Source organism: Pollicipes pollicipes, unplaced genomic scaffold, assembly GCF_011947565.3.
Source record: "Pollicipes pollicipes isolate AB1234 unplaced genomic scaffold, Ppol_2.1 Scaffold_7262;HRSCAF=8765_pilon_pilon_pilon, whole genome shotgun sequence".
In the NCBI taxonomy this organism is placed as follows: domain Eukaryota; kingdom Metazoa; phylum Arthropoda; class Thecostraca; order Pollicipedomorpha; family Pollicipedidae; genus Pollicipes; species Pollicipes pollicipes.
In genome coordinates this window covers 7,045,680-7,067,594 of record NW_023597055.1, presented here as the reverse complement: position 1 = coordinate 7,067,594, position 21,915 = coordinate 7,045,680, and the positions used below count along the sequence as shown (strand labels likewise).

The 21,915-nt window shown below is 58.0% G+C and overlaps 1 protein-coding gene across 1 annotated transcript; it reads right to left on the bottom strand.

Moving 5' to 3' along the window:
* Positions 1-303: 303 nt before the first annotated feature.
* LOC119114294 (kelch-like protein diablo) lies at positions 304-19,925 on the bottom strand. Its single transcript, XM_037238490.1, has 16 exons — positions 19,821-19,925; positions 14,267-14,564; positions 12,605-12,727; positions 10,233-10,397; positions 9,326-9,462; positions 8,724-8,895; positions 7,767-7,882; positions 7,195-7,276; positions 6,385-6,497; positions 5,515-5,669; positions 4,682-4,757; positions 4,082-4,182; positions 3,588-3,734; positions 2,783-2,890; positions 1,713-1,873; positions 304-1,170 (listed from the first exon to the last, which is right to left on the bottom strand). The coding sequence occupies exons 2-16, from the start codon at positions 14,555-14,557 to the stop codon at positions 1,135-1,137; spliced, it is 1,983 nt and encodes a 660-aa protein (XP_037094385.1). The 5' UTR covers positions 14,558-14,564; positions 19,821-19,925; the 3' UTR covers positions 304-1,134.
* Between the last annotated feature and the right edge of the window lie 1,990 nt (positions 19,926-21,915).

The following is a 21,915-nucleotide window of genomic DNA, read 5'->3' as shown; positions in this document are numbered from 1 at the left end:
CGCCAGTTTCGCGTACGTTTGCCCTCTGGCAAGAGAGCCGCTAGTAGTTCTCAATGTCAATGTTCAGGAACACGCGCCACCACAGTCATCGATGTTGTTTTGTTTCGATTTGATTGATTGATTTGATTGATTGATTTGATTGGTTGATTTGATTGGTTGATTTGATTGATTGATTTGATCGAATTTGATGATTGTTTTGTCGAACGACTGTGTGCGACATGCTGCGTGTTTTTTCCCTTGCGCACTTGCATGACGCCGCCCACGAAACACCGGCAGGATTACATTTCTATTACAATTGGATTTTCTTTATTGCATAATACAGAACACGCAAAACCTCAGCAACCGTCACAGCGCAAACGCAACATTTGGACCACAACAATAAAGCTGATATAGTCTGAGGTGAACACCGAGCATTGCGGAACGAAATCTGGAATGGTCTGAGACGCACACTGTGCAGCTGACATATTCGATGGCAGTCTAAACAAAGACACCCGTACACCAAGACCTCGAAGGCAACATTCTACAGAAACTCAACAGCCAGCATGCCGATAAATACCATTTCACTCGCAGATTTGCGTGTCTAATTCGCGCGAGCCTCATCACTGGCCAGTGTTTCCCAGGCCACTGCCACGACCCTGCTGTCCACGCTCTAGCCTGCGGCGAGCTATCAGCAGCACCACGTCGGCGTCGGCGGGTTACCAGCGGCGGCGCAGGCCGTCCGGGCCGGTGCAAGCGCGACAGCGGCAGCGGCCAGCGGCACCCACCCCATGCGGAATGCAGGCTGTCGCCGCCAGCCGGGGGTCTCGTGAGAACAGCGCCAGCGCGTGCGAGGCGGCGGTTGTGGCGCAGCGCGAGCCGACTGAACAGAGATCCCCGAGATGGGCAGCGGTGCCTCCCGTGAACAAGAACTGGCGGTACTGGTGCGGCCCATCGTCGCCCCACTCTGCCGACCCTGGCCGTGGCGCGACCCAGATTCATCTGATGCCTGGACGTCACGTGACCGCACCCGGGGGCGGCATGTCACGTGACCGGCTGCGTCATCTCGGAACGGCCGGCGTCCCGGCGCTGTCCACTCGGCCAATGAGCGGGCGCCCCGCTGTCACATGAGCGCCACGTCACGGGCCGCTCGACCAATCATCGCCGGTCTCGCGACATCAGAGGCTGCCTCACCTGAAACATCAATCGAAGTTAATAGCCAAACACCTCGGTACCCCTCCTCTCACTTACCAGATATCTGCATGGCAGAATGCTACATGCAGAGTTTGCAAGTGGGGAGCAGCACTGGTGGCTGGCCTCCGCGCCAACGCATTGTTCCTATAGCATTGATTCGCAGTATACCGTGTGGGAATGATAGGGAATGTTTTTATAGTTCACACGTGGCCAACCGCGGGACCCTTGCTTGTGAAAGATGCTTAGCACACATTGAAACCACTGGTAACCGAAACTAAGCCCAAGGAGCAGAAACAGCCGCAATGAATCATCAGCTTTGTCACAACATGGTTGCATACCGGCCGCTGGCAGGCAACCAAAACTCCTTGTCATTCCAGCAAACATGAAGCTGCTTGGCTGACCAGATTTACAAAACTTACATACACCATGACAAAACAGCGGACAAAAAACATCCATTAGCGAGCTTCGAACCGGGGACCTCTGGGTCACGCAGGAGACGCCCGAGCGCCGGCCAGCGCGGCGTGCGCCGGCCGCCTGCTGACCCGCAGAGTGGTGCAGCTGAGCCAGGAGCGCGGCGTGGCCATGTCGGCCGAGTCGTCCCAGCGGTCCGCCGCCGGCGTGTAGCGCTCCACGCTCTTGTGGTACATGTCCCAGCCCTCCTCGCCGCCCAGCACGTAGATGTGGCCGCCCATCACGGCCGCGCCTGGCGACGGTGGCCGCGCGGGCTCGTCACCGACCGTGCCGTGCCGCCGGCGGGCGGGGGCAGTCGGCGACCGCGCTGGGCCCGCACAGGGACACGCGCGGGACAGCAACCGACTGCACTGCACTCATAACACGCGCGCGCGCACACACACACACGCACGCACGCATGCACGCACGCACGCATGCACGCACGCACGCACGCACGCAAGCACACACGCACACACACGCACGCACACACGCACACACACGCACGCACACACGCACACACACGCACGCACACACGCACACATGTACACACGCACAGCAACATATGTGAGGCGCGACTGGTGCTGGGAAAACATGACGCAGACTGGCCTCTGCTTTAACGTGGCCAGGCCCGTTCCCGGCTGCTCGGCTGGGCAGGGAGACGGCGGAAGGGAAATCTGAGCTTGATTTAAGCGCAGTTTGAGAGTGTGAGCGTAGGTGCATATGAGTGAGAGTACGGGTGAAGGGTCAGTGGATGCCTGAGGAGGCTGACAACTGTGTCTTGGATATGACCGACACTTGGTACGGGTCTGGTGAAGGATGCAGCGAACAACACAAGACACTGAACATCGACTGTACTCACTCAACAAAAAACTTGTAGAGACACACTACTCCTACTGCGTGAGGTCATCCTTTAAACACGCATGAACGCACGCACGCGTGCGCGCGCACGTCACTACGGCGACGCTGAACCGAGCGCTTCAACCGCTGACGGAGTATTCTCCCCACACGCCGTAGCCCGCAACACAGGTGCTCACAGAGAGGAGCTCGAGCGCAGCTGGGCGACAGCGGTCACGCGTCCACCTGGCGACAACTCCTGCGAGCTGAGCCGGGCAACTACCGGACAGCTGACCCAATACCGCGCGCCGTGCCCCGCGCCACCGACCTGGCCGGTAGCGACGCGCCCGCATGGGCGAGCAGGGGTTCCACTGGTTCTTGTGGATGTCGTAGCACTCCACCTTGTTGGTGTTCTCGGTGGCGCCGTGCCAGCCGCCTGCACGGGCAAGGGTCACGGGGTCAATAGCAGAGCGGCTGGCCGGGTCACGGGGTCACCACGGACGCAGGTGGCCATTCTACTTCGGGACGACACAGACCACACCCTCATCTAGCTTTCAAACACAATGCCCGTCGAAACAAGTCGCAAAATGAGTGCCCTACGGTTTGACGTCATGACGACTTCAACAACACAACTGTATTCTATGAGACGCAGCGAGATGCAGTGTTTCGAATAAAACCAAGGTCTAGTGTATTAAACCCGGCAGAAAGGAAGGAGTTTCTATATCGTCTCCGACGTTCGGTCGCTCGGTGCCCGCTACCACAGACGCTCTGAACGGCCTGTCGCGGCTGCTTCTGGCCCTCATCAAAGCCGCACCATACGCACCACCGCGGCCGCCCCATACTCACCATCACAGCTGCCCCATACGCACCACTGCAGCTGCCCCATACCCACCACCATTCATCACAGCTGCCCTGTACGGACCACCACATCCGTCCCATATTCACAGCAGTTCCCCCATACGCACCACCACAGCTGCCCCATACGCACCACCGCAGCTGCCACATACGCATCGCCGTTCATCACTCCTGCTTTATACGTACCACCGTTCATCACAGCTGCTCCATACGCACCGCCACAGCTGCCACTACCCACCATGCGACAACAGTTACCGCGACGTCCCGCCCGTCCTCACCTATGACGTAGAGTTTGCCGTCGAGCACGCAGGCGGCCGAGCCGCTGCGCGGGATCAACATGGGCGCCAGCTCCGACCAGGTGCGCGTGCGCGGGTCAAACCGCTGCACGCTGGTGATGCCGTCGCCGTCCTCTCCGACGGCGCCGCCTGCCAACACAGCGGGTCATGTCAGGTCAGGTCAGGTCAGGTCAGGTCGGGTCAGGTCAGGCAGGCCGCGCTCGGTCGGCCCCTGCGCGATCGGTGTGCTCAGCATACAGATGATGATCAACAGCTTGCCAAATGTCATATTTCAGAGGATTCCATGGTTGAAACGGGCACCCGTCCGGCCTCAGGCGATCAACAGCAAGTGATACCATCAGGCGGAAAGCTGTCAGAACCTTTGGTTTTATATTGTTTAAAATAAAATGAAAAAACAGCGAAACGGCTTCAGAAGTCACTAATGACGCTCGCGAGACCAGCACGAGCAGACCTCCCGCCAGAGCCACCCCACCCACCGGCCACGTAGAGGTAGCCCTCGTAGGCGACGACGGTGGCGGAGGTGATGCCCGCCTTCAGGCCGGGCAGCTCCTCCCACGAGTTGGTGTCCGTGTTGTACCTGCGGCCGACGGAGGCGAGGTCAGCGGTCGAAAGGTGAGGTCAAGTGGGTGAAGCCGCCGTCCCGGTCAAAACTCGATACAACGCCAGGGGCACCCGCGGAGCGGCGGCGGTTCACAGCATCAGGCTCGTCCGAGGTCCACAGCAGCTGCTGTGTGCTCTACACAGAGGATGTAGAAAGTGTGACTCCCACGAGTGTGTTGCTCTGGTGACCGCCACAGCCAGGAGAGTTTGTTCGGGTGCGTTCCCTCCCGGCGGAGAAGCCCGCGACAGCTCGGCTGCATGTTTTTACCAGGGGGCGGTGATCCACGCAGGTCAGCTGCACGAGCGCAAGCTCGCTGACTGGGCTTACTCGGGCTCGAGGTGCGCACCGCGTGCGGGAGTCAAACCCAGCGTGCCAACCCCAAGAAAGAGCTATCGGGGCGTCTGTCCTGCCGAGGACGGCGGCCGCGGCCGCAGACGCCGCCGGCCGGCCGAGCGCCGCCGGCGCCGGTCCGCACCTCTCCACCGAGTCGAGTCGAGACGTGCCGTCCCAGCCGCCGGCCGCGTACAGGAACCCGTCCAGCACCGCCAGCCCTGCCGCCACGGAGCGCGAGCTCACCAGCCGCCACGGAGCGCGAGCTCACCAGCCGCCACGCAAGGCGAGCTCACCAGCAGTCACGGAAGGCGAGCCGCCACGGAGCGCGAGCTCAACAGCCGCCACGCCGCCGCGGCGCGACAGCCCGCCCGCAGGGGACGTGGGAGGCGGCGGGGTCGGCGGCTCGCGGTGCGACAGACAGGGAGCACGCCGCCAGATGGGGGTGCGGCGCACACAGCACGACCAAGGCTCGTCACTGACGGCCGCGCGCTGTTGCAACACAAAAGAGGGGCTGCCATTCAGCACCACCGCCAGTGTTAGCATCACTAATGGTCGCGCACCGACCGCTACGGCTGCACGGCGGTGTTACCGTTTGGGATTTCGAACCGATCTCTGCGGGGCAATTGGGTAGGATAGTAACGAACGGTCTCACATGGCTGATGCAGTGCCTTGATTGTGATTCAAGTAGGCGAAAACGCACCCACGGCGTCCAAAGCAAACGGTATCGATCTAGCGCAAAGGTAGCCACACATCTCCACATAGTAAACTACGCATCCCAAATGTATCATAAGTTACTGGGAATCCCTTCATCAAAACCTCACCCCCATCCCCCAATCCAGGCTAGCCAGTGCGTCATCAAACCCCAACAGAGCCCGCTCCGCCTCCACACATCCACATCCACACACCCGTGGACCAGCATCCGGCCGGCCCCGCCCTGACCCGGACGCGCTCGCGCCGGCGCCGGCGCCCACTGACCCAGCTCCGAGCGCGCGTACGCCATGCTGGCCATCTCCTCCCACTTGTTGATCTGCGGGTCGAAGCGCAGCAGCTGCTTGCTGGCGATGCCGTCGGGGAACTCGCCGCCGGCCACGTACATCACGTTCTTCCCCGTCACCACCGCGCCGTGCTTGCTGCCGAGGTCACGGGGCGCAGGTCACGATCCAGAGGTGGCGGGGTGGGGACGGCCGTGTTCCAGGCACTTCGTCAGTGTCGGTGTTCAGTCTCAACAGGGAGCCATCGAGCGCACACCACGGAAAACAAGGACGTGAAGCTCGATAACAAGCCCGTAACACACAACAAAAAAACATGACTCTTAACTCATAAGTCATAACAAGCTCGATGAAGCCCGGTGCTGCAGGGCTACAGTGGCTCGTACGGACAACACTTACCCCCCCCCCCCCCCGCGCGCGCCCACCCGCCTGCCCGTTACAGCCCCCTGCACCGCCTCCAGTCCCATGGTGAGGGGGCCGGGCTGCCCCAGTCGCCGTCCTTCAGCGCTGCTCGGGGCGATTTCCAGCACCCGTTTCCAGCCGTCCGCACATCAGCCCTCGAGCTCGCCACAGCCCCACCCCCGCCCCCGCCCCCATCCCCATCGTCGCCGCCGCGTGACGGGAGGAAGCCCTCTGACGCAACGATCTCGGCGCTCGAAAATCTTCCATCACCTTTACTCGGACAGACCCGACCTGCCGCCGGCATTGGCTCACGTCCTGTAACGGTGCGCAGCGACCAACCGACCAAATCAGCGCCCAGCGGGCTCCAGCCGCGACCGGGATTCGAACCCAGGTTTTCGGGGTAGAAGCTCAGTTCTGCGGGCTCCCTGGCCGCGGCGCCGGCGGCGGGCCTCACCTGACGGCGAACGGCAGGTTCTCCAGCGAGGCCCACTGCTTGCAGACGGGGTCGAACCCCTCCACCGAGCGCAGCACCACCCGGTCATCCTCGCCTCCGGCACACACGATCACCTGCCGCCGATGGCCGGGTGGTCAGCGAGTCCGCCTGTAGCTCGAGAACTCAGGTTCGATCCTCGCCGCACGAAGCTTTTTACCGTCTTAATTCCATTGACACGTGGCGACCTTTACCATACGGCCAGCTGCATGCATCGGCAAGTAATCGGCTACCGTGATGGAGGCTTGGCGGCACGGCCGGCCGGTGGCATAGTCTGGCTTTGGTGATGCGATGACCTGCTGCTTGGCCGCCGCAGCGCGGCAGCGGCGCCAGCTGGCGCGGCGACGTCAAGCGCCCTGACCGGCACGGCCACGCCGCCCCGCGCCGACAACACGCAGACTGGACACGCGACCGCTCACAGAGGGGACGCCCGTGCCCGGCCGTACGGGCGAGGAACACATCCCGGCTGTTTTGTATTCAGCGTGCCTGCCTTTGCACGGTGAACGCGAGACAGCCAACACGTGTCAAAACCGGGCCATCTCCACCCTCAGCTCGCGTCGTCCTAAAGCCTCAACGGCCAGCGTCACTACCAGAGCCGCTGCCGCCGGCGTCAGCATCGACACAGCCCGTGCCGGAGCGGCTGAGCCCCATCTCCGCGTGGACGAGATCCCCATCAGCGTCGGTGTAGCCTGTGAGGCCTCAGTCACGCCGACACGAGCTCGCGCTGTCAGCCGGCCCGCGTCGAACGGCACGGCCACCACCGCCGCCACTCACGTCGATGAGGTCGGCGTTCTTGCGCGGCCGGGTGCGCGCGCTCTGCATGTCGCCACGCCGGTCCGGCAGCAGGTGGTACAGCCTGTCGACGGTGTTGGGGGCGGGGTCAGCGTGCACGTGCCCAGCGGTACACAAGCGGGCGGAAGCTGCACCTTGCAGCGTCCGATGACTGCAAGGAGAGCCGGCTCGGCTGGCGGCAATTCGGACCAAGGCTGACGTTGTTGAAGAAATGTTTATGTTTTCACGCCGAAACAAATGTTCCTTTTGAGACATAACACGTGCAAGAGCGATCAACTAACCAAAAACCACTACGTAATCTCGATTGGCCTACCTAAGATCAGGATGTGTTATGGTGCTTTGAAATCCGTTTTTGATATTTCGTCAGCTCCTCGAAAATTTAAACCGTCAAAAAGCACTTGATTCTTGGTCTCTTGGAGAACCCCACCACTTCCAGAGGGATGGGAGGAGAGTGCACCCCCAATGGGCTACGTCACGGAGCGGTAGCTTCCGCTCGCCTGTCCTGCTGTCCGAGGCGTACGTACCTGGCCTCTAGCAAATATCACCGTACGTACCTGGCCTCCTCCAGCAGCGCCTGACACTCGGGCGAGGTTCGCACGATCTTCTGCTTGGACACGCAGTCGTGCAGGAAGTAGGGCGACAGCAGGGGCAGGCGGACGCTCTCCAGCACCTGCCGACAGGCGGGTGCGCGCTCTCATCTGAGGCGGTCGCACTTCTGGCCGGCACATGACGACATCCATTAAATTCATGACAAACACGATACGCTGAGCCATATAATGAAATAATTATATAACTAAATAATATAATTCAGTCACAAAACTCATCACCTTCTCCATAAAAACGAGCCTGTGTTTTGAAAAGGAGAAGCTGTGGCCTGTGCGGTCTCCTTTGAGATCCAAGCCGCCCGCAAAATGCCTGCATGTGGTGAACTCGGCCTAGTCACCGAAGCGGCTTCAGTTATGGAAATATTCTAACTCGATCCATGACTTAAAATGTCGCTGGATCAAAGGATCCGTGTCGCGCCAGTTTTCGGGCACGACACCGCGATCCGTTTCTTTTCGTTCTGTTGCGTTTGTCTCTTTCGCGTCTCCTTTCTAATATTTCGGTTATATTTGTTCACTTTTCCGTTTCAGTGTCACAACACCACAACCTTATTTGCAAAAACCACGACCTGAGCCGCGTGCCGCGGAGACTCATCCACAGCCCCCCGGATCCGCCGGGGAGAGCCATTGCCATCACACCACCCACCGACGCCCCGCGCCCCCCTGCCCTCCCCTCGGTGGCACGGCCATCGCCATCACACCACCCACCGACATCCCGGGCCATCCCTGCCCTCCCTTCGTGACACGGCCATCGCCATCACACCACCAGCCGACGCCCCGGGCCATCCCTGCCCTCCCTTCGTGACACGGCCATCGCCATCACAGCACCGGCTGACGTCCCGCGCCCCCCTGCCCTCTTCCCCCCTCCCCTCCCCCTCCTCGACCCCGTCGGTGTCGCCGGCGACGCACCTTGTCGAAGCCCTCCTTGCGCGCGTCCGGCTGATGGCTGAACCAGTTGAGCACGGCCGTGAAGACGTCCTCCTCGCGGCACACATTTACCGCGTCGGAGGAGATCAGCTCCACCAGCTTGGCCCGCGACAGGTTCAGGAACTCCTCCTGCGCGGCTACGTCGCTGAAGTAGCTGCGGGCGTCGGCTCGGGTCACGCCACGCCCCCCAGCCGGAGCCGGAGTGACGTCTATTTCACCACACAGAATTGGGATACGATGTCCATGCCGCGTGGCCTCCACAATAAAGGTTTGTATTGTGCAGGATGGGTTCAAGGATAATGGTTCGCTACGAAAACGCCGAAACACTGATAAAATAAATGTCATCAAGCATGAAGAGGATCGCCGTGATAATCCCTGCTTCAACCCACAGCAACAATTTGCTCATGCACGTTTGACCAACAGCACGTCATGTATGAGCGAATAAAACAGAATACGCTCAAACCGAGGAGACACGCTAACACCACAGTGAGCTTCAGAACACGGTGCAAACCAACGTTAGATGAGGCAGGCAGTCAACGACTGCTGCAGCGAGCCTTTCGCCACCGCCTGTCGCTGCCACGTACGTGAGGGCGTACGACTTGGCCACCTCCTGCAGCCGCTCGCAGTTCATCGTCTCGGCGAAGCAGTGGATGCCCAGACAGTTGGATGCGTCCATGTGCTTCTCCATGAACAGCGAGCAGGCGTCACGCACAGCCAGCACCTGGCGAGCGGACGACAAAGTTCAGTCGAGCCGCTCCGCCACTAGATGGATCGATGCGATGTGGCTGTTGCGTGGGGAGAGGCGCTAATGGACAGCCACACAGACATGGTTGACAGAACCTTTGGCACAATGTACGCAATGACGAATTTCGCAGCGCGTATGCTGCGTGCTGACAGCGTCACCCGAATCGCACATCATTTATTACCGGGCTGTACAACACATCGCAAAGGTCAGCTGGGGAATGTAAACTGAATGTCAAAAGCCGCCATTAAGACCATCTCACAGCACTAACGCTACGCGCAAACTGCGGATCTCTCGCGACATTGGCGCTCGAAGTACGCGCTACCACAGGGCATGCTACAGCTGTTGTCAGTGTCCAAAAGGAACGAGAATGCAGATAAAACGAATAACCTGAGGAACATTTGACGCAATGAGGCACAAGACGGGGAGATTACTGAAGCAAACACGATGTACAAATTGATACCTTGGAAGAGGTACCGGGGTTGGGGGTAGGGTGGAGGGGTGTTACTAACAACAAGAAAGAGGATACGCGACATCAAGCCCTGACATAAGCAGGCCCTCAGAGCCCACGAGCTACGAGCTACTAGCTACGAGCTACGAGCTAGAGCTATGGCGAGCCACATCATCATTCCCGCCCACAATGCAGGCAAAACACAGACAAACACGGAATACTACAAGTTAGGACTACGACAGCGCGGAGCGGCGCCACAGCCGAGCTGGAGCAGCCCACGCGCCAGCAGCTGCCCGACCTGGACGAGGTTGGACGCGGCCATCAGGCTCTGCACGTTGCTCTGGTTGATGACGACGGCGCCGGTGTAGGCGTACTGCAGCAGCACCTCCAGCATCGCCGGCTCCAGGCCGTTCAGGGTCACCTCCTCGTCCTGCGACTCCTTCAGCTGGCTGGTGAACATGGCCTGCCGCAGCACGGCGTCCTGGTCAGCACCGCTCACCGACAGCGAACGAAACCACCGGACAGGAAGATTACCTTAACATCTTACGCCGCAAGCACACGCGCAGCTGGAACAAGGTCCGAGCGTTGAGTGGATCAAACAGACAGTTTGTGTCTGGGATACTTGTGCACATGCACATAAACGTGAGAGTTGAGTATTGATCAGCCTCTTGGCGCAGAATCTTGGCTCTTGACCCCCTCGCCCCTTCTCCCCTAGACGGTTTGTGCCTGGCGACACTTGTGCACATGCACATAAACGTGAGAGTTGAGCAATGATTAGCCTCTCGACGCAGAATCTTGGCTCTTGACTCCCTCGCCATATCGCCTCGCCTCGCTCTAGTGACACGGATCTAAAGTTCACACCAGTATTTGTGTCAGAGGGCGTATGGAGTGGACAGAGCGGAGGGGGCGGGGCGGGGCGGCGGCGGAATGACAGATATGCCACGCACGCGAAATATGAACTACGACTAAGGACACTTGAGGATACTTGAGACTTGAAGTGAACAGGATGCCTGCAGATACCTAAAGATAGCAAGAGAACTAGATAAAAGGCATGAAAGTAGCGCGTCGCAAGCAGCACAAGAAAAAAACGACAAATATATGCACGGTTGGCAATATTTTAAGACTACATTGCAAAATGATCTTGAAATGGGGTTGCAGCTGTGATTATGCAGCAGCTGCAGCAGCTGCAGCTGTGATTATGTCATGTAAAACGCTACAGCAGGTTTGCCAGTATACCCGCACCTATCACTCTGCCTTGCGCGGTCCCACCTCTAACCATCACCAGATTCGCACACTGGGAAACGTCCGAACGTGCCGCTGGCGTGATTTTCGTGAAGACCGCGGCATGTGACGCGCGAGGTCCGCACCGCGAACTGTTGTGACACCACCAGCGCCACAGACGTGTCGGAGAGGAGGGGGGCGCCGGCGAGACGTGTCAGCACCCCGGCCGGAAGGGAGGGGGGGGGGACATCGGACGAGGGGAATACGACTGAGGAAGATGTCTCCCATCCAGAAAAAAAAATGTACAAACGTCAAGCAACGGACGGATTGCAGGTAAAGTAAAGTAAAGTGGCCCGACTACGGGCCACTTTATATTTCCACTGTAATAAAGTAACGTCTACGGCTCACAATCTAGCGGACATTTTGCCTGTCAGACACAAAACGAATAGCATTTATTCTGAGGTGTGAACCAGCCTATCTTTACGTACAGGCTGCACATACGCGACACTGCGGATCAGAGGATGTATGGCTCGACAGACCGCAAGGTCAGTCTTGTGTCTCATCATTCTGTGTTCTACCGCAATACTAATAAGACAAAAATACGTTTGATCACTTGCACCACATCAAAGCAATGCCTGTCGACACAGAGACGAAAATGCCAAAAACCCTCCTGAAATATACACAAAAATGTTTACGAATGCAGATGTGACAAACACACTCTTACGTCCCACCGCACTATCGACGAAGTCTCAGGCCATTTGCGGCCCAGCGCATCACGAACTCCGTCACGTTACCTCCGAAATACGCCGCGGCCCAAAACTGAGCTCGGGGCTTCCATCAGGTCAACATTCGCTGATGAAAGCTCCACCTAACCTGCCACGCGCTGCCCCAGTCGCACCGCGACGCAGTTGACTGCGCACGGTCCGCGATCAATGAGAACGAACACGCGCAAAAATCGAAGCCTCCAGCTGGGGTGGTCGGGTCTCACCCGCCCGTCACCGCGCAACAAACACAGCGGCGGCGGCGGTAACGGCGGTGGCGGCGGGGAACATCCGCTGGCACGCCGGCTCCTGGTCAGGCCGCCCCGGTGCGGACGAGCGCCGCTGGCGATGTGAGCGCCAGCTGCAAACTGTGAGCTCGTCCTCACCCGTTCCATGCGCGCACGGAGCGACAGAGGCTCCTCACCTGACCGGCGCGTGTCACTGTCACGCCATGACTACAATACAGCCAATGACAGATCCCAGAGCGGGAGCCGAACCCGGAGCAGTCGGAGCAGGCCAGGGACTCGATCACTGACATGCTGGCAGTCCTCCCCACAGTCCATTCATGCTGCCTCACCGCCACCCTCTAGCTTCACCCAGCAGCTCAACTCCAGCCGCTCTGTCCGAGCGGCCGTCTACAGCCAGCGTTCCGCGCTGCTCGCAGCGGGCGGCTCACAGCCGGACTCACCTTGAAGTAGGGGCTGGCCGAGGCGAGCACGCACTTGTGCGCCGGGAATCGCTGCTCGCCCACCCGCAGCACCACGTCGCAGAAGACCGTGTCGCCACGCAGCTCGTTCAGTCCGTCCAGCACCTGCAGCATGGCGCGGCTCAGCGGCGCTGGTGGCCGCTTGGGGGCAGGACTCGGGCAGCGGGGACAGGACTCGGGCAGCACTTCTCGAAGGCACAGCTGTCGCTCGGGAAGGGACTCGGGCAGCAGGGGACAGGACTCGGGCAGCACCCCTCGGAAGCGCGACGGTCGCTCGGGAGCGGGACTCGGGCAGAACTCCTCGAAGGCACAGCTGTCGCTCGGGAAGGGACTCGGGCAGCAGGGGACAGGACTCGGGCAGCACTCCTCGGAGGCGCGGCGGCCGCTCGGGAGCGGGACCCGGGCAGAACTCCTCGAAGGCACAGCTGTCGCTCGGGGGGACTCGGGCAGCAGGGGACAGGACTCGGGCAGCACTCCTCGGAGGCGCGGCGGCCGCTCGGGGGGCGGACCGCACGCCGGCGACCGCGTGACAGCAATGACAGCGCCGTGGCCTGAGCAGGGCCAGGGGACGCCCGTGACGCGGGGCGGCCGGCCTCCGGACATCGCGGGGGGGGGGGGGGGGGGGCGGCGGAGATAGAACAGACGCGCGGGTCAGGGACAAGCACGGGCACACGCACCACAGCGCCGCCACAAGCGGCAAGCAGACTAAGTGACATGAAAAGATGAGTAAACCACAAGCAGCTGGCATGAACTAGTTTTGAGTCAGTCATCACGCAGGGCCATCACACATACAAACGCGCGCGCACGAAGAGAAGGACGGAGAACGGCATTAAGACGGCGCAAGACACGGAGCTAGACCAAACGAGTTCGTGCCGAAACGAAAAAGCACGACAGTGGATAAAACAAACTAATAAGCCTCGACATCTGGACGAGTCATACCACCCAATCGCTCACCGCGGCGCCGGTCGCGCCACTGACCGTCGCCGGCCGGCCGACCACGTCGACGTCGCACCCAGCGCTTTCGGTCGGACGACGCTGTCGCGAAGGAAACGACCGTTTCCGGGTGGATATCGCTCCCGTTTTTGTCCCAGTTATCGTCGCCTTCGGTTATTGTCTCCGCAAGAGGAATCGTTGCTCGGGTGAGCAGCGTGCTCTCACTGGCTAACGTCCCTGTGCGCGACCCGAGTGCTCTTGAGAGGGCGGCCTTGCCGTGTCGGTGCTGCCCGCCGTCGCGCGGAGGACGCCCTCCTGGAAACACCCCGCCCGCGCATGGGTGAACGCCACCGCCGTCCACGTGCCGACAGTTACGGTGTGGACGACGCCGCCGTCCACATGCCGACCGTTATGGTGTGGACGACGCCGGCGTCCACACGCCAACCGCTATGGTGTGGACGACGATGCCGTCCACATGCCGACCGTTATGGTGTGGACGACGCCGGCGTCCACACGCCAACCGCTATGGTGTGGACGACGATGCCGTCCACATGCCGACCGTTATGGTGTGGACGACGCCGCCGTCCACATGCCGACCGTTATGGTGTGGACGACGGCGCCGTCCACACGCCGACCGCTATGGTGTGGACGCCGCCGCCGTCCACATGCCGACCGCTATGGTGTGACCGCCGACGGCGCACGCGCACTGACCGTTTTCGGGTGGACGACGTTGTCGAACTTGTACTCGTCAGCCGCGGCCAGGTCGTGCTCGAGGTCGTCGAGCGAGCCCTCGGACAAGCAGAGCGTCGAGTCGAGACTGGCGCGTCGCGGCAGCGTGTTGGCCATCCACGTGATGGGGCGGAACGGCTGCAGGAAGCGCACGTCCTCCCACTGGGGCAGGTAGGGCCCGGCGGCGGCCACCTCGCGGCCCGGGTAGCCCTGGCCCTGCGCCAGCCGCCGCGGCCCGGACGACCGTGACGACCGCAGCGGGTTCGGGATCATCGGCAACCTGTCGGCAGCGCCCAGCCGCCGCTTGGTGACCGGCGGCTCGGAGATGAGACCGGGGGAGGTGGTAACCTCGGGCCTTGCCGTGGCAACGTGACAGGGATTGGGTTGGCGTGCCCCCTGCGGCGATACGAAAGGGGGGGGGGAGGGGTATACAGCGGCCAGCCACTCTTGACAATGCTGCAGACGACGGTGGCACATGACCTGCCTCCGGGACAGTTCAGGGAATGGCGATACATATCGCGTTGTCACAAAGCCGAAGGGTTGCGGGTCTGGGATTCTGCCGGGGCGCAGACGACGTTACTGAAACTGATCTTGGCAGGAGCAGCGAGGGAGCCAGCCACCAGCGGCACCCCTGCGGACAAACGGACGGCATTCGTGTGACTGGGTCACTCTCCGCAAGTCCAGAGAGATTACTTAAGATGGGGCAAGGTATAAGGATACATCAAGGATACAATAAGAATGACTAAACAATTGCATGTGCACTCACAATGGCTCATAAAAATCAAACAAATGTGTATGGAAATCCATGAGACGAACAACGGAACGAGTTCAATACAATGGAAACAAGAGAAGAAACAATAAAAGGGATACAAGGAAAGGAGCCATGTCTTTCGAAGATGTTCCACAAAACGCATCAAGATCAGAACTTTGGTTTCAGGACCCAAAGATTCATGGGAAGAGGGCATCAAGTTCAGAACATCACTTGCGAGAAAATTTTCAAATGCACCACCCATATAGGGCGTACATAGGGCACACCCTAGGACAGAAACTTCTTCGACAAAACGGTGCTTGGCGTTCGAACATGTTCAAGTTTCTGACATATATCAACTAAATATAAAAAACCGAGGGCATAACGAAGACCAACAAATAACTGTCTTAGGAGGCCAATTCGCAATCCTTTATGAAAAACATCAAAACACGCATCAACCTGGATTCACCTTGATTTTAAGATGTGGTTTTAGGGGCACCGCAGTAATGCTCTAGAAAATGGAGCAAATAGAATCTGTTGCTGACTGCTCATTGGTGATGACTTTCACTTAGCAATAACTGACGACTAACTGAGTGGACGTTAGGCTTTGCTGCACATGTCACAAACTCTTTTGAGTGGTTCAAGGACAAGACGGTAATCGATACCATCCAGCCTTAACCTTTTAAGGTTAAGTTTCCCTGGACCTCAAAACCTTGAAGACCTCCAAACCTCTGACCTCGGTACATGGCGTCGCAGCCACTTCAGCACTTTGCCAGTCATGTCCGAGCGTCGCACGCCCTTCACAGCAGCATCACCCTTCACTGGCCGGCCGGGGGCAGCCAACATAAAGGGGTTCGGCGGCCAGCCTACTCTGCCCGACGTACCACGCCCGTCCGGCGGCCCTATCTGCTGTTCACGGGACGATAACAGCCGACACCGTCGCGCCGACGGCGGCCGCCTCGGGGAGCCCTCCACCAGTCCGAAACTTCCCTGGGTCAGGACTGCCCCCCAGGAACGCCACTCCAAACAGGCCCGCGGCCGGCGGGGCTGCCGGCTGGGGCGTCATTCAGACGGCTGGTAAGTACAAGCACCGAGGCAAATGTGAACTTTGGTGCCGGAGAGGACCGGGCTAAAATGCGAGCTTGCTTAACGCCTGACCGGTTGCGCTGCAGTAGTTTGTATGTCCGGGCATAGTACAACGCTGTTGCTGGTAGAGAACTGGGGCCTGTCGTGTTACTTTGATGCCAAAGAGGAATGTACTGCATCGTAGCATCATACAGATAACGTGCCGTTTGCAACATTCGATTTTTTGTCGAAAAGCGATATTCTGAAAGACACCATGGGTTGTTATCCACCCTGTCCCTGCACAAGGGCGCAACACAACGCACGGCCGCATTCGGCGCTGTTTCCGGCGCGGTGTGTCGACTCCGAGTTCCCACAACGGCTGAGATATTGGACCTATCCTCGGGCATTTCGCCGCGCTTTCGTCCGTGATAACTTGACCAATCCAGTGAGTGATATATAAATCACAAAATAGGTATTGCTGTACGGAAATGCTGGCAAAAGATGGCTCAGCATTCAATGGTAATTGAGTATTCCAAAAAGGCACGACGAAAAGCTTTAAAAGGTCGCAGAGTCGCAAAAATGCGACGCGAGTGAATAGCATCTAGACACCTAACGGTGCTCAAGCCAATTCCGGCAGCAGTTTTCACACGCTTTAACGCGTTGGGCGAATCTTCGCATTCGGTCTGTGGTGGTGACGCTGATGAAAGAGAGGGGAATACGAGCGGGGCTGCTGTCTGTGACAGGGCCCACTTGCTGTGACAAACACTTGTTTAAACAGACCAGAAACGACTGATGAATGAGTCCAGGACACCATATGGTGTGACCTATCAGCGAGGCGATGACGTCACGCGCCTCTCACAAATCGGACGATCGTATGTAGGTCCCGACCTTGTCAAAACGGCGACGACGGCACGGGGCCATGCGAAGCCAACTGCCCCGTTTGACGTTGCTCCCCAAACTGCACCAGATCAGCCCTGGCTGCCCCAGTACCGCGGTCGGTCGGCGTGTCTGCCAAGACTGTACTAAACCAGCCCTGGCCGCCCCTGTACCGCCGTCGGTCGGCGTGTCTGTCCAGACTGTACTAAACCAGCCCTGGCCGCCCCTGTACCGCCGTCGGCCGGCGTGTCTGTCCAGACTGTACTAAACCAGCCCTGGCCGCCCCTGTACCGCCGTCGGTCGGCGTGTCTGTCCAGACTGTACTAAACCAGCCCTGGCCGCCCCTGTGCCGCCGTCGGTCGGCGTGTCTGCCAAGACTGTACTAAACCAGCCCTGGCCGCCCCTGTACCGCCGTCGGTCGGCGTGTCTGTCCAGACTGTACTAAACCAGCCCTGGCCGCCCCTGTACCGCCGTCGGTCGGCGTGTCTGTCCAGACTGTACTAAACCAGCCCTCGCCGCCCCTGTACCGCCGTCGGTCGGCGTGTCTGCCAAGACTGTACTAAACCAGCCCTGGCCACCCCAGTACCGCCGTCGGTCGGCGTGTCTGTCCAGACTGTACTAAAACCAGCCCTGGCCGCCCCTGTGCCGCAGTCGGCCGGTGTGGTTTGCCCAGACTGTAACCTAAACCAGCCCTGGCTGTCCCAGTACCCAGGCCGTCGGTCGGGTCCGTAGTGCTGTCCAGACTGTACTAAACCAGCCCTGGCCGCCCCTGTACTTGCCGTCGGTCGGCGTGTCTGCCAAGACTGTACTAAACCAGCCCTGGCCACCCCAGTACCGCCGTCGGTCGGCGTGTCTGTCCAGACTGTACTAAACCAGCCCTGGCCGCCCCTGTACCGCCGTCGGTCGGCGTGTCTGCCAAGACTGTACTAAACCAGCCCTGGCCACCCCAGTACCGCCGTCGGTCGGCGTGTCTGTCCAGACTGTACTAAACCAGCCCTGGCCGCCCCTGTGCCGCAGTCGGCCGGTGTGTTTGCCCAGACTGTACTAAACCAGCCCTGGCTGTCCCAGTACCGCCGTCGGTCAGTGTGTTTGCCCAGACTGCACCAGAGCAGCCCTGGCTGTCCCAGTACCTGACATGGGGTGTGTGCAGCAGAATGGGTCCATGACTGATACCTGACATCATAAAACCAGAATTTTATGTCACATGAATGTTATGTCACATTATGTCATCAATGGAGCAGCTTAGCACTGCACAATGACTTACAGGATTATGTGATCCAGCAGGTCAAGAGATTTGGTCCACATTGTGTGTTGCAATTTTGTTACAGCAAGAACAGCAATGTGCTGCCTCTGGCATATTTCACATTACCATCTCATAGAAGCATGTTCCTCAGAAGAATATCATTTAGCTGCCACTGATGTTCCAGCCCGTCCCCCCAAATCCAGGGACAAGGGGAGCCGATGGGGTTAAAGGTAATATCTAACAACTATCCCAATGGCATCGCATTCATGGAACTTTTTCACTACAGCATCCCTTTTGTGAATCCACATCAATAGCCAGATTGTGAACTAGGTTTGCTAGTCAGCAGGTAGCTAGGTGATGATAGACATGATGACACCCTGCATGGTTGCATTCTTTCCAGAACACATTTGTGCCAAAGCCATGGCTAGAAATATAGCCAGTAGAGCATTTAAATACCCTATCACAGCCCAACCTTGCACCAGATTATCAGGGGGACACCTATTCAATACTCTGAAAAATTTCACATTGCACCTGCTATACCCATGGGAAGGATGGCCATAGGGCTTCAAGGCATTAAGCTGCATTTGCTTCATTACCCTTGAACAATGGTTCTATTAACCCTCCATCTCTTGGATCCACCTGTAGACAAGTGTGGCAGTGGTGATGGTTTTCTTTATCATCAGCCAGAGATACCTAACCCAACCATAACCGTATTTTTATACCAGATTATGTGTTGTGCATGCACTTAATACAAATACATAAAAATTTGGTAGCCAGCATCTAAACAAGTTGTGTGCTTGGCAATATAAGAACAAAGTGCTAGAAGTGTGTTCTGCATAAAAGAGAGAAAAGAGAAAAGAGCAGGACAAAAGTGAAAAAGAAATTGTGCATGGTATAAGCACAGCTACCAAATCACAGCTTCAATGTCATTCATGAAAATGGAAGCTGGAAGATTGCTGCATGTCTAATATCATTCATTGTTTAACTTTTAGAATAAACTGTGAAATGTCATTCAAATAATACCTACAACTTTACAAAACTAATGTTATGCCATAAGGTCCTGAGACAGATAGTTATCTCAGCAGTTTGAGTAGGTTACTCATACCTTGTGTTTACACAAACAAGCAGTTTCACCAACACTTGTAGGGCATAACACAGCACAATTTTGGATTGCCTTAAAACAATCAAATAAATGACTGTCTTCTAGGCCTAAAAAGGCAAACAATATCTACAGCATGTTTGACAGGACTTCTTAACATGTCTAGGAACAAGAGATGCTGGGCAACTGAAGACAAACCATGAATTCATTCTGAATTCATTCCTTTTCTGAACCCACATAACATCACAGTTCTGGGATTTTGGGACCCTGAATTCTCAGATTCAGATATCCATGGGCACAAAAACAACACCAGGAATTGATCTAAATACATCTGCCCATCAACACAAATTGTGTAAATAGCTGTACCTCATAAATCATCTTTAATGGGTGAGTGCATACACATGGATACATGTACATAAAAATCAGTCATCTACACATTACCATTAGGGTTGTTTTGTTTCAAGCATGGTCAACAACGTGACAAAAAAAATCGGCAGGCACCTACCACGAATACTACAAATTAGCAGAACTTCCACAATCGGTGGAAACTCGATGCACGTGCGCCTTGCCCTCCTTTTCCCACCAGCCGTCTACCGCAGACCTCGCGCTCGGTCCGACGCGAAACGATCCGCACCTATCCCCACCTCGAAACAACCCCGCGATGGTGCAAATCTGCTTGCAACAGCATGCAGCCAATCACAGCACGAGCACACCTCGCGCCAAGGCCGTGTAAGTATGGTAAAACTGATAGTAAAACCTTCCGGTGATTCTCGTTTCGTCTTCGAGAACCGCTGGCGTGACGTCACTGATGCCAAGACTCTATTGTTTGGTTGGCCTCTTTACGCCGGATGCATTGCTGAGCGGCACGGCAGGAGATCCTGTGGGAATCAGGTGGTTGGTGTTCCAGACCCCCGGGCCCCGATAACCAAAAATCTGGGGATCCAGAGGGCTTAAGGGGACTTTGGGTGAGCCATATTCGGCTCACGCAGCTCGAAGGAAAAAAAGTGCTTAATGACCATTCCGATCCCCAATGGCAACCCCTGATTGTTAAGGGCTCTTTATGGTCGCTTAAGTGCTCGTCTGCATATTGAGGGCCCACTGGCGGCCCATCTGGTCACCAGAATTATTTAGCTGTATTCCTACGACTACCTGGACAATCCAATTTGTGTTGGATGCATCGAGTCTTTTGGCACATCAAAGGCCCTCCTACAATCAAGAGCCCTGGATGCTCGTGGGCCAAGTGCTACAGGAACAGTAAACAGGGGAATGTGCCTTCCAAGTACATCAAGAGGGTGTAGGGCTTTTGGGAACCTAAGATAATGGGCCTGATTGGATGCTTAAAGAGTTCCAAAGGCTAGCCGGAGGTCATGTTGACAAACCCCGGGCAGGGACCCTCGAATGTCATTAAGGGTGACCCCGCCCCGATTCCCCTGGTACAATTTGAGAGTCCCGTGTTGGCCAGGGTCCACAAAAGCCAAACAGTCGGCCCCGTGCCGGCTGGAGAGCCCACTCTCCAAGCAGGGAAGGCCGGAGCCAACGGATGTCAGCCGTAAGATCTCCAGCATTGGACAGGATCCCTGGGACAATGGGGGGCCTGTATCGGCCAGGGGCCGCGTTGTCTAACAGAGGATTGCATGTCCGCAAGGGTATTTGAGTCGACCAGTGGGCAATTTGCTGAGCGGAGACGGGGACGGAGTCCCGAATACCGGAGGGCATTTGACATTGGTCTGGGCTCTCTGACAACAAAAGGAGATAGGAAAGGGATCGCAGGGAGCAATGGAAGAACACGTGCCAGTTAAGCGTCCCCAGTACCAAACAGGAGCCCCCTGACCGTTTCATCCTCGGCCACAGTGCATTGAACTGGGCTCCCTGCGGCATTGATTGGACGCTCACGCTAGAGACTACTCGGGGACCTTCCGGCCGCTCAAGAGTCACGTCAACCAGCCAGCGATATCCCACGGAATAGACAGAGGGCAGAGAGGGCATGTGACTCCCCCCCCCCCCTTCCTCCTCCTCCTTTGGGTCTCGAGGGGCTCGAAAGGCCTCTCGGGACAAACGCCCGACCGGCTGGGCCAGAGGACCCGAAGGGCTGGTCAAAGTTCTTATTAAGGGGCCGGGTGTGCATGGCCAGCCCTCAAATGCCTGTCGGAAAGCTCTTTGTGCCGATTGTGCCCCTTAGTCTAAGAGGGCCTCTATATCGATCAGACACCATGAGTACCAAGCAGCCGCCTCCGTGTCAGCCGGGGCCTGACGGCCCATTTCTCAAGCAGGGACAAGACCGGGGTCTGCGATTTGCATTGGTCGGAGGCCCCGAGTCAATTAGGGGTCCCTGTGTCGGTCAGGTGCCTAGAGCATCTAACAAAAATCCGGCGTTGGCAAGGGACCCGAGTCGGCCAGGTGTAGCGTTGGAGGGGGCCCGAAGAGCTGGCAGGAGGTTGCATTTGGGCCCCGTCCGCAGTCCTGACCCTCAAATGTCGGTCAGAGGATCCGTTGTGCCGATCATGGGTCTCCTGAGTCGATGAGGGCCTCTGCGGCGATCAGGCATCACCAGTATCGAATAGTCTGGACCTAAGGGCCATTTCCCAACCAGGGACAAGGCC